Here is a 12,397-nt window from a genome sequence, read left to right on the forward strand (position 1 = left end):
GACATTATAGAAGCCGTCGGCGTGGGAAACTGGACAGTATAGAAGCCGTAGGCGTGGGAAACTGGACAGTACAGAAGCCGTGGGCGTGGGAAACTGGACAGTATAGAGGCCAGCGGAAAAGGGAAGGGCCAGAGAAGTCTATAAAAAGGTCACCTTGGACATCTACGGGGCTCTCTCCTGGACCGCGGTCATAACGAACAGAAGCCGGTAGGAGTTTCAAGACGTTTTTCCAAAGCCTTCGAGATTTTTGTGTAAGACGCAAGATTGCTGGCACGGATTAACTTGGATTTACTCAAAAGAATTGGACTGGACAACTTTGCTTGAGAAACTAGGTGAGAGGACCGACTCTTTCTGTATTTCCGTGCGGGGAGGGAGACCGTATCGGGTAGTGGGTCCTCCCGTGACCAAGACTAGTTTCTAAATTGGATTTTTAGAGATAGAATCGAATTGATCACTCGACTTTATTTCCACCAAAAAATAACCCCCAATTGGCACCCTCCTTTTCCTCTTTTCTGATTTAATTTTTGCAATCAAAATTACTCCAGGATTTAATGATTGTATTTGCAAGGGCATCAGTGAGTGGAATTGTTCAGTTTTTGGAGGATTGTGATTTGTAATTTTATTTCATGTTTCTTCAACAAAAGAGTTGTATATACTCATTTAATTCGTTGTGCGCTAATTTGTATAATTTATGCAGTCGATTGCTTGTCGATGGGTAGATAAGACGATTTATCAACGGGAGATTTTAGAATCGGAGATTAAGGCATTAGATTTATTTCCAAACTCTGTCTTTGCCATACTTCTGCTAATTTGATTCACTTCCGAAAAAAGAGAAGTAGGCTTGCGGCTTTATCAAAAGCGGAACGGGGCCAGACCAAAAGCATTTAATTCAATCGGGCCACGTCAAAGCTACTTTGAAGGATTTTGAGGGATTAATTTGCCTTCAGAATTAATTACAGGATAATAGTAATTCGATTAATTCATTTTAACCCGTATTAAGTAAAATATTATTCTGTTGGAAACAATCGAAGTTGAGAAAGCACTTTTAGAGTAAGTGTTTATATAAATAACGTTAGAATTAGTAAATAATGTATTAAACTTATTCTTAAACACTGTCATTGTCCTACTTCTGCTATTCTGACTTACTCCCGGAAAAAGGGAAGTAGGCTTGCGGCTTTATCAAAAGCGGAACGGGGCCTGAGCCAAAGTATTTAATATACTCGGGCCGCGTCAAAGCCACTTTGGATGATTTTGAGGGATTAATTTGCCCTCAGAATTTATTACAGGATAATAATAATTCGATTAAATCACTTGAACCTGTATTAAGTAAAATATTATTTTGTTGGAAACAATTGAGTGCGAGGGAGCGCTTTTACGGTTAAGTGTTTATATATATATCGTTGGAATTAGTGATTAATGTACTAAAGTTCTCTTTTCAATCCTATCATTGTCATACTTTAGTCAAGCTGACTTTCCACCGAAAAAAGGGAAGTAATCTCTTTACTTCCCCAAACCGGCCAGAGCGGGGCCATATTAAAAGTTACTTCGGCGAGAGCAGCGCTACGGGGCGCTATAGACTAACGAATCCCTGAGGCCTTAACAAGGGCATCTAAAAACATCCGTAACGAAATACCAGCATCAAACCATTGAAGGGAGCCATCAATACGGCGCGGTCATACCGGCGACTTGCCTCGAATTGAGTTACTCGGCTTGCGCGTCGGATGACTTAAGCGGGATTGACGTCGTATAGAAGTTGGGTTGATTCCAAGAGAATTAATTTAACTCGGGTGGTCAGCGGCGGACGAGTCCCTTCGCCCCGGCTTATCGAACCCGTTACTGGGGAGCCGGAGGCACTTTATTGATAAGTACACGTTTGACAACATCCTGCCGGATGGTCCGCAGTGGAAGGTCCTCCCTCAGTCCTCGCATGCCAAGCTCTTGGGCAGCTGCTGAGAGCAGAGTTGTTCTTTCTGAGCCGTCGTCCAGGATGGCATAGGTTGTCAGGGTACAGTTGTCATGTCGAAGAATGACCTGGACGACTTTTAGCAGGACTCTGTTGCCTTCTGGTGGGCGGTCGACGGTACCTCAGTTGTGGGGCTCGCCTGTTGACTGTCGTCGCGGTTTGAAGGTCTAGGCCGCCTGTCGTTGAACTCGTGAAGGACCTGTAGATATTTACCTTAGCACAGACCACAAAGCTTCTTCAGGTCGCACTGAGCTTAGCTGCTTGGTGGGGCCTTGCACAGCACCAGGACCTTTTGTTGGCCTTTATCCAGTCGACGAGTGCTTCTCTGCTCAACTTGGTAACTTCCGTAGACTGACTGAGGAAGTGCTCTTCATTCTCGCAGAAAGGGCAGTAGGGTCTGGCTCTCCCCCCTTTACTCTTCAGGTCTCTCTGGGTGCTCCGTGTCCTCTAGGAGCCATGGAAAACAGTGACAGTCCGCTGTCCTTGATGGCTCTCAGACTTAGGTGCATGCCTCTCTCTCAGCCCTCTAGATGCGGTCGGCCCATCGAAGTCTTGGCATCACGATTCATATTTCAGCCACTGAGCCAGGTCAAGCAGGTTAGGCGTAGTGCCTGCCTGTTGGAAGGTGCACCGACGGAAGTCTGCTCGCTGCTCTGGCGGTAGTTTGCTGAGGACTCGCACCACGTGGGACCCACAGCGAAGTTCAGCTTCACCATCAGCGCCCAGTGTCTTTAGAAGCCCAACCAGCGAGTGGATATGAAGGGCGAACCACTCGAAGTTCTGTGGTATCACCACGGCGAACGTTAGGGGGGTCAAGGACGCTGGCGATCCTCTTGAGAGCTAGTTGGTCTGGCTGACCAGATTTCTCGTTGAGGGCGGACATGGTGTCCGTGTCGAGCGTAGGTGAGTTGAGGTAGGAATCGGCGATCAATTTAGCCTCCTCGAGTTTAAGGTGATCAACCAGAATCTGGTACTTGAAGAGTTCGGTGGTGTTCTGGCTACTCTTGCATTCCAAAAATTGTCACCACAAAAATAAAAGAGTAGCTTGTAAGGAGGAGGTCTTAAACCCACTAAACCAAAAAGCACTCGCGGAGATAGTTCTTCACACCAAAAGAGGTATTTATTTACATTAAACATAAATCTCCGGGTTGACTTTCATACAAGAAAAGTAAAACAATAAAAATAATAATAATCTAGTAATGATTTTAGTGATCTTAGTGGTTGAAAAAACTATAACACTACTCCTCCTTCAAAACCAAGAAAAGCCAAAAGGAAAACACACCTGTCCTAACTCCCTCATTATAGGTAGGAGGTGGCAGCAAAGGAGGAGGAGACCTGACTGGCACTGGCCCTATCTGGCTTCACATATAGAACAACAATAATTCATAGGCCAGACCACAAATAATAATGATATTAATACAATCAATATAGGGAATTAACTAGGCTCCAACAGGTGGCTTCTTCTGGCAGAAGGTTCTCCAGGGCCATCTTCAAACGTGCACTCACATGGATCTCGGCGGCTGAAGTGAGGTATGGTTGGGCGCTGCCCCCTGTAGCTCTGCTCGGTTGTGACGGCTGAATCACGGGGAAAGGTGGCTGGGCCCTGCCAGGCTTGTCCTGGCGTCCTTGATGGCCGCTGTGCAACGGCTGGTGGTTGAGCAAACTGTTGAGTGTTACTGGTTGCTGCATAGGAAGCAAGTCTAGGAGGTAGAGGCTGTGCGTAGGCAGGCTGATGAAAGTTTGAAGGCTGCTGAACTGCGCAAGCAGCAGCGTAGGGTGTAGCCCGGCTAGGCGGGAGCTGGTACTCTGGTCTCTGAGGTAGAGTCTGCACTGGGGACTGGAAGCGCTGTAGAGGCGGAAAACAGGCTTCGTTGGAAGGGCTTCGCTGGTGACGTGTCGCCATTGCTGGATGCTTGACTCTTCATCCGCTGTAACTCGGAGATTAGCTCATCTATTTTGTCCGTCACTGCTGGTGCCGGAGGCAGCTCGACAGTGTCGGGCCACGGCGGGTGTTCGAGCCAATCCTGTTCCTCCCCCTCCTCAAGGCGGGCTGAATAGGGTTCTTGTTGGTTGACGATTTGTGGCATAGCCTGTTGAAGGCTAAGTACTGTGTCGGTTAGCCTTCACATCTCGGCTTGAACTTCCCTGAATGCGGCGACATCAGCGTGGATGAAAAGTCGAAGTCAAAGTCTGCTTTATTGTCAATTTCTTCACGTCAAGACATACAAAGAGATTGAAACTGCGTTTCCTACTATCCCACGGTGACAAGACATATTACCGTAATTTTCGGACTATAAGTCGCGTTTTATTTTCAAAGTTTGGGGCGGGGGCGACTTATACTCAGGAGCGACTTATATATGTTCTTTTTCACAAATTTGTACTTGATCAATAACACATTTATAGTTGACCACTTCACATGTTATTTTTAGTATAGTTGATCACTTCACATGCTTTGATATCTTTATCTTGAACATATTCAAAACATGAAAAATAGAGAGAAAAAATCAAATAAAGTAATTAACACTTTAAAGCGCCATATCCTCTGGACATGTCCCCTGTCACCAGGATGACATAAAGGACGAAAAATGTGATCGATGGATTTAATGATTTGAGTATTGTAAAATTGCTTACTTTGACACTGAACTTTGATGTCGTGTTTTTTCTTTAAATGTGCGGCAAGATTTGTGCTCCCTGAATATTTGATCACCGCATGGCAGGATTTACAAACTGCACGTGTCTTGTCCGTTGAGCCATCTTTTCTTTGGAATCCAAAGTGCTTCCAAAAGAATGACTTGAAGCCTAAAGGGGAGCAAATTTCCTCGTCTTTTTGGACACTAGCCATAGCACCAGCCCAGGAGCCGCGTACTGCGTGCTCTGCTCACAACACAACAACGCCGGGCGCACTGCTCCCGGAGAGAGGAAGCAAGCAACAATGAACTGGATTTCAAAATAAAGTCGCGTCTAATGTCCGAGGTCAAACACGGCGATATAAATCGATGTTTACCTTTAGCATCGATGCCAATAAATCGTAGAGCATTATATCGATTAATCGATGTGTATCGATGTATCGTTACACCCCTACAAAATATAAATTGATTTTCAACATCAACATAGGAACCTTTCTAACAAGAACCAATACTTTCGGTACCAATTCGGTACCAACACGCAAAAAATATGTCGATACCTGCGTTTTATGGTACCGAATATTGAATTTTTCACTCGAGCTCTGTCGATTCTTGCCGGAACTGAAAAAAGTTAAAGTCCCAATGATCGTCACACACACATCTGGGTGTGGTGAAATTTGTCCTCTGCATTTAACCCATCCCCATGTGATTTTGATCCATCCCCTGGGGGAGAGGGGAGCAGTGAGCAGCAGCGGTGCCGCGCTCGGGAATCATTTGGTGATCTAACCCCCCAATTCCAACCCTTAATGCTGAGTGCCAAGCAGGGAGGCAGTGGGTCTAATTTTTATAGTGGTATGACCCGGCCGGGGTTTGAACCCACAACCTTCCAGTCTCAGGGCGGACACTCTACCACTGAGCTGGTGTGAAGGGGGGAGTATACGCATGCGAGCAGAACGAAGCGGCAGTCAGCGGCAGTGAAGAAAACTTTCGGTCTTTCATAACAATGGCTTCAGCAAGTGGAAGTCCAACACGCCTGCTTGTTGAGAAGCCAGGTCGCTCAAAGAGTCGTGTGTGGAAATATTTTGCAATCGAGGTGGATACACCCGGGCAACTATAGATTCGTCCGTTTACTATCACTGTTGTGCCACGTTACTTTATAAATACGTTGACCGAATATGCCTACGTGCAGTCATTTCGGCATGAGTCAGCTGGGGCAATACGGTTACTAAACGTATTTAATGTCAAACACGTAGACAAAGTGCGCAGACAAAGGCAAATGTGCAAAATTACGTTTGGGCAAGTTGAGGCTGTGTGCGCAAGCCTTGGCTGTAGCAGATAGGTTAGTGATTTTTAAAGTAAGTGAATTTTGTTTTTTATCCTGGTACCGAATTAGTATCGACATCGTGGAAATTCACAGGTATTGGTACCGACTACTGAAATTCTGTTATCGTGACATCTCTAGTTCTAGCACGCATGAGGAAAAAGCGTTTCAGATTATGAACACACATTTTAATGAATTATGTCCAATCAGTGTCAGTCTGTCTTTTCTTTATGTTCTGTGCAGCCCATTAAGTCGAAGCACAGTTTTCTGATGTTTCGTTTTTGGTTGATGAAATAAACGGGCAAAATCCACCTGTCCCCGTCCATTCTCTGCCACATGCCGTCAACTAAAGATGACGTCACAGTTGCCAGGTCTCAGGTCACAACCAATCATGGCTCAGTTTCAGAAGACTGATGAGCTGTTAAGGAGTGTCTTTAGTGAGGAATTAGCGCTGTAATAGCTAAAGGCTAGGGGTGTAAATCGCGGGTTTTGTCACGATACGATATAATATCGATATAAAGAACTACGATACGATATTTGCCGATATCTTAAAGCCTGCTGCGATTCATTCACGATATATCGCGATATAGTGCTCTACGATCGATTATTTTTTTTTTTTTTAAATAAAAAATATAGAACAATATCCTGATTTATAACAATTCAAACGCAAAATCAACAAGGTACTGCAAACTCTTTATTTAGGAAATTACAAGAGTATTGTAGTATACAAATCGCTTACTTTAACACTGAACTTTGATGTGGTGTTTTTTCTTTAAATGTGCGGCGAGATTTGTGCTCCCTGAATATTTGATCACCGCATGGCAGGATTTACAAACTGAACGTGTCTTGTCCGTTGAGCCATCTTTTCTTTGGAATCCAAAGTGCTTCCAAACGAATGACTTGAAGCCTAAAGGGGAGCAAATTTCCTCGTCTTTTTGGACACTAGCCATAGCACCAGCCCAGGAGCCGCGTCCTAGTTGTCGACTCCCCTTTCACGTGCAGCAACGCCGCGCACTGCTCCCTGCTCCCGGAAAGAGGAAGCAAGCAACAATGAACTGGATTTCAAAATAAAGTCGCGTCTAATGTCCGAGGTCAAACACGGCGATATAAATCGATGTTTACCTTTAGCATCGATGCCAATAAATCGTAGAGCATTGTATCGATTAATCGATGTGTATCGATGTATCGTTACACCCCTACTAAAGGCTTTAAAAAAGTTTGTTTAGTTATAAAGGCAGGTCATGCTTGAAAACCTGACAATGAGGCTGAATTACAATTCTGCAAAGACAAGTTGGTCCAAATTATTTTTAGACTTAGGAGCTGTAGTCACTTTTTTTCACAGGTCCTTTTTAATCCTCCCTGAATAATAAAAATCTTCATTCTAAAACTGTTATGTTTACTTGTCTTGGACTACTATATACATTTGTTTTGATAATTGGAAACATTTAGGTGTGACAAACATGCTAAGGAATGAATTAGGAAGGGGACAAACACATGCACACTATACAAAGGACACTTTATGTACAGAGGTATTTTTATGTACACACAGTAATTACAATTTAGTTAATTTTTCTTTTAGTTATTTTCTTTTATATGCAAATAGTTCCAGAGATGGCAGTAAAAAAGGAGAGAATTCCAGACACTGATACACAGCATTGTCCCCCCCGCCCCCCATGCAAAATGCTTTGATTTGGTTGGGGGGTGCTTGGCTGAAAATAACATTTCACAGGTGGTACATGACCGAACAAGAGAGAGCCACTGAGTTAGTAAATCAGTGTATGAAGCAAAATTAGATATGAGACTACACAAAAGCAAAGCAAGTAAATTGTATTAACTAGTGAATTCGGCTGAGGAAAAACTTACTTTTTACCTCGAATGGTTGACTATGATGGCCTGGGCATTATTCTGGATATGGTAGTAGGAAGGTGGGGTATGGATTCCTTTTCACTGACCACACCCAAGCTTGATTGTGTTCAGACCTGTTCAATCAAGATTTTTTTCAATTAAACTCTGACAAATTGATGTATATGCACGTATCTTTTCCTCTCCCCACTCGCGTAAATTGCGCTACCGATATAAATTCCACCCAGAAAGACACACCCGCCGTACTTTTGCATCGTGTGTCGCCTGAGTCAACTCTGGAACAGGCTGCTACGCATGATGACGCGGTGAGCTGACATGTGATAGTGAAACGTACACGCGCAGGCGCGCATGCTATTCATCGTCCACCCCAGCAGCCAGGTAAAGCTTGTTCAGTCAAAGATTTTAACCTGAATTAAATGTGTGTTATTCACAGTGATCGTACGGACGTATTTGTCATGCTGTCAACTGTAATTTGCAAGAGTTGTAAACGTATCGAGTGATAACGTAAGGGTCCAGGGATAACGATTTCATAAACTAAGCACGCAGAGTTGACTTTCCTTCAGGATTATGATTAAAAACCCAGCGGACCGCGCGCGGCTCGGCTGACGGCGCAGCGCGATCTGGTACCGCTGCGCGGGACGAAACACGCCCCGTGCAGAGTTCCAGGCGGCAGGTGTTGTGCTTGATTTGGTTCCCCCGTGAGATTTTGTTCCCCCTGCCGCGGGAGCGCGCACGCCTTTTTGGAAAGCGAAAAACCGATGTCGTACGGCGTCGTACGGCGTCAGCACTACGTTGTTTTCAATAAAAACATGAAGAACTCACGTTTGCGTCAGTCAATTTTAATTTTTAGAAGGGATTATTCTCATTTGATGTCTTTAAATTCATCCGCGTTTTGCCATTGAAGCGGGGTGCGTTCAAAGACCAGTCGTACAGACGGAATACTCATTCATTCACCAAAAAGCAACAATATAATTACGTGAGCTCTTTGCATAAACCTCGATGCAAAGAAACTCCTCTTTTTGGGTACAGGCTACAAGGAGTATATATTACAAAGGATACTTTATACTTAATTGTGATCATCATTCATCCATCCATCAATTTTATTGTATTACTCAGGTATTTTCAAAGCAAATTAATATTGTTGCATTTATTAATTTGCTTTAACATGACAGCGCAATATAATTAAAAGCTGACACGATAGCAATGTCAAACGTGTTCATTTAAGAAAAAGCCACACACGTTTTGTGATCAAATCTTTCATAACGAGAATGATTTGAGTGAATTGATTTGGAAGAATAATTGAGAAGAAATCTCAGTTCTGAAGGCTCCTTTTGTCCCAAGCAAAGTGACAGATGGTGGGGAGGGGGGATAAAAATTGTAACAAGAACTCTATAAAAAATGTCAAGTCGTGAGGATATGTTTACCCCCCCCCCCCCCCTTTTTTTTTTTATTTTGAGAACGGTGAGTGCTGGACTCCAGCAGTTTTTTTTCTGTCTTCCTGGGGGTCCTTTCAGGTTGTGTGGAAAATTTGAACAGGTTTCTTCATTCCTAGGCCAAATTACAGGGGGGGAACAAATCCTCACAGCTGCCCTGTGAGAATATGTTCCCCCCCCTTATTTTGAGAACGGTGAGTGCTGGACTCCAGCAAATTTTTTTCTGCCTTCCTGGGCGTCCTTTCAGGTTATGTGGAAAATTTGAACAGGTTCCTTCATTCCTAGGCCAAATTACAGGGGGGGGAACAAATCCTCACAGCTGCCCTGTGAGAATATGTTCCCCCCCCTTATTTTCAGAACGGTGAGTGCTGGACTCCAGCAATTTTTTTTCTGTCTTCCTGGGGGTCTGTTCAGGTTGTGTGCCAAATTTGAACAGGTTCCCTCATTCCTAGGCCAAATTACAGGGGGGGAACAAATCCTCACAGCTGCCCTGTGAGAATATGTTCCCCCCCCTTATTTTGAGAACCGTGAGTGCTGGACTCCTGTAATTTGGCCTAGGAATGAAGGAACCTGTTCAAATTTGGCACACAACCTGAACAGACCCCCAGGAAGACAGAAAAAAATTTGCTGGAGTCCAGCACTCACGGTTCTCAAAATAAGGGGGGGGAACATATTCTCACAGGGCAGCTGTGAGGATTTGTTCCCCCCCTGTAATTTGGCCTAGGAATGAGGGAACCTGTTCAAATTTTCCACACAACCTGAAAGGACCCCCAGGAAGACAGAAGAAAAACTGCTGTAGTCCAGCACTCACGGTTCTCAAAATAAGGGGGGGGAACATATTCTCACAGGGCAGCTGTGAGGATTTGTTCCCCCCCTGTAATTTGGCCTAGGAATGAAGGAACCTGTTCAAATTTTCCACACAACCCGAAAGGACCCCCAGGAAGACAGAAAAAAATTTGCTGGAGTCCAGCACTCACGGTTCTCAAAATAAGGGGGGGGAACATATTCTCACAGGGCAGCTGTGAGGATTTGTTCCCCCCCTGTAATTTGGCCTAGGAATGAGGGAACCTGTTCAAATTTTCCACACAACCTGAAAGGACCCCCAGGAAGACAGAAGAAAAACTGCTGTAGTCCAGCACTCACCGTTCTCAAAATAAAAAAAAAAAGGGGGGGGGGGGGTAAACATATCCTAACGACTTGACATTTTTTATAGAGTTCTTGTTACAATTTTTATCCCCCCTCCCCACCATCTGTCACTTTGCTTGGGACAAAAGGAGCCTTCAGAACTGAGATTTCTTCTCAATTATTCATCCAAATCAATTCACTCAAATCATTCTCGTTATGAAAGATTTGATCACAAAACGTGTGTGGCTTTTTCTTAAATGAACACGTTTGACATTGCTATCGTGTCAGCTTTTAATTATATTGCGCTGTCATGTTAAAGCAAATTAATAAATGCAACAATATTAATTTGCTTTGAAAATACCTGAATAATAAAATAAAATGGATGGATGAATGATTATCACAATTAAGAATAAAGTCTCCTTTGTAATATATACTCCTTGTAGCCTGTACCCAAAAAGAGGAGTTTCTTTGCATTGAGGTTTATGCAAAGAGCTCACGTAATTATATTGTTGCTTTTTGGTGAATGAACGAGTATTCCGTCTGTACGACTGGTCTTTGAACGCACCCCGCTTCAATAGCAGAACGCGGATAAATTTAAAGACATCAAATGAGAATAATCCTTTATAAAAATTAAAATTGACTGACGCAAACGTGAGTTCTTCATGTTTTTATTGAAAACAACGTAGTGCTGACGCCCTACGACGCCGTACGACATCGGTTTTTCGCTTTCCAAATAAGGCGTGCGCGCTCCCGCGGCAGGGGAAACAAAATCTCACGGGGGAACTAAATCAAGCACAACACCGGGAAGACATTTAAGCGCTGCCGCTGCAGCTGCGGCGGGGAGTTGCCTTCCTCCGGTGGACACGACGAGTAAATACACCAGCAATCGCACTTAAAAAACAGATTGTGTCGTATACAATTTTTGGGAGCGTGACTGTCGGTCTTGTTTTTAAGAAATGTCACATGAACTCTAATTGCACTCCCGAGACCCGTGATAAAGATAGCACAGTACAGTTGATGTTGAAAACAAGATCTGTCTATTGTTGCAGATGTACTTGGCTTTTAGGTATAAGACTGACAATGTTTTCCCATTTTAAGCCATAACATTTGTAATTGATTCCCCCAGCGGCGATTCTAATGTCAGAGAATTATAGGTGAAGCACTCTGAGCCAGGGAAGATCAACTTTACTGTCGTGAACAAATTGCGACTGTCTGCTTTTCCATAGTTGTTTTGAATTTTCGGCCATATTTGATGTCACTTTGCAAAACTGTGTTCATACATTAAGGCTTGCTTGTTTAATTGCCAAAATAAATACAGTACAAATCTGCCAATATGCTGTGCATGTTGGGAATCAATTGGACCCATTTTCTGATTACCCAAGGTTCTGGTGGACAGAATATATCTCTGCATGCTCTGTTTGTGCTCATAATAAGATGCTCCATTGTCCTCCTTCTGGTCAGCATTGTCCACTTCCCATCCCGTTCCACCCTCAGTCTCGAATATTCAATTAGTCCTAATGTGGTGGATCGTTTCACTAAGGTGACTTATTTCATCACACTGCTGTTGCTTTCCTCCTGGAGACAGCCAACCTCTTGATCAAGGACATCTTCGGAATTTGTGGCATACCCTTCGACACTGGTTGTTGATCAGGGACCACAGTTAATTTCTCACGTCTGGAGGACATTCTGTAAGTCACTGAGAGCCTCTTACAGCCTTTCTTCCCCAATCCAATGGCTAAAATAGAACTTGTGAATCAGGACATGGAAGCCGCTCTTCATCTTGTCTGCCACCAGTACCCTCTTTGTCATTTGGCCTTCCATGGGTGTAATAGACGCAGATGTGCTTGTCTGTTAGGCCAGACAGTGTCTATCCTTTCGATTACCTTTCAGCAAAGTAGCACTGCCATTTCCTTGCTTCACGTCCAACCGAAGAAGGGACAGATGAAGACCTAAGAATACTTAACATTGAATAGACTTAGAATTTAGTTGCAAGTCCTTTGCTTGCAATAACTTCACCAAGCCTGTGACCGACTGACATAACCAAACCTTTCCATTATCCTTTGTGATG

The 12,397-nt window shown here is 43.9% G+C and overlaps 1 protein-coding gene and 1 long non-coding RNA gene across 9 annotated transcripts in view; one reads left to right on the top strand and one right to left on the bottom strand.

Annotated features, from left to right (window-relative positions):
* The window catches only part of pip5kl1 (phosphatidylinositol-4-phosphate 5-kinase-like 1), a 61,542-nt gene continuing 49,145 nt past the window's right edge, over positions 1-12,397 (top strand). For 2 of the 8 annotated variants that reach the window (XM_061294053.1, XM_061294061.1), the window contains exon 1: positions 8,009-8,149. In XM_061294053.1, coding sequence (XP_061150037.1) covers positions 8,120-8,149 — 30 coding nt within the window. In that variant the 5' untranslated portion in view covers positions 8,009-8,119. Of the gene's footprint in view, positions 333-8,008; positions 8,150-11,112; positions 11,200-12,397 lie in introns of those variants that run through there. The other 6 variants (XM_061294059.1, XM_061294058.1, XM_061294060.1 and 3 more) reach the window with 5 other exon arrangements.
* Positions 6,560-8,456, bottom strand: LOC133163817 (uncharacterized). Its single transcript, XR_009716450.1, has 3 exons — positions 8,018-8,456; positions 7,772-7,887; positions 6,560-6,929 (listed from the first exon to the last, which is right to left on the bottom strand). It is a non-coding gene; the product is annotated as an uncharacterized LOC133163817 (long non-coding RNA).

This window comes from Syngnathus typhle, linkage group LG12 (genome assembly GCF_033458585.1).
Source record: "Syngnathus typhle isolate RoL2023-S1 ecotype Sweden linkage group LG12, RoL_Styp_1.0, whole genome shotgun sequence".
In the NCBI taxonomy this organism is placed as follows: domain Eukaryota; kingdom Metazoa; phylum Chordata; class Actinopteri; order Syngnathiformes; family Syngnathidae; genus Syngnathus; species Syngnathus typhle.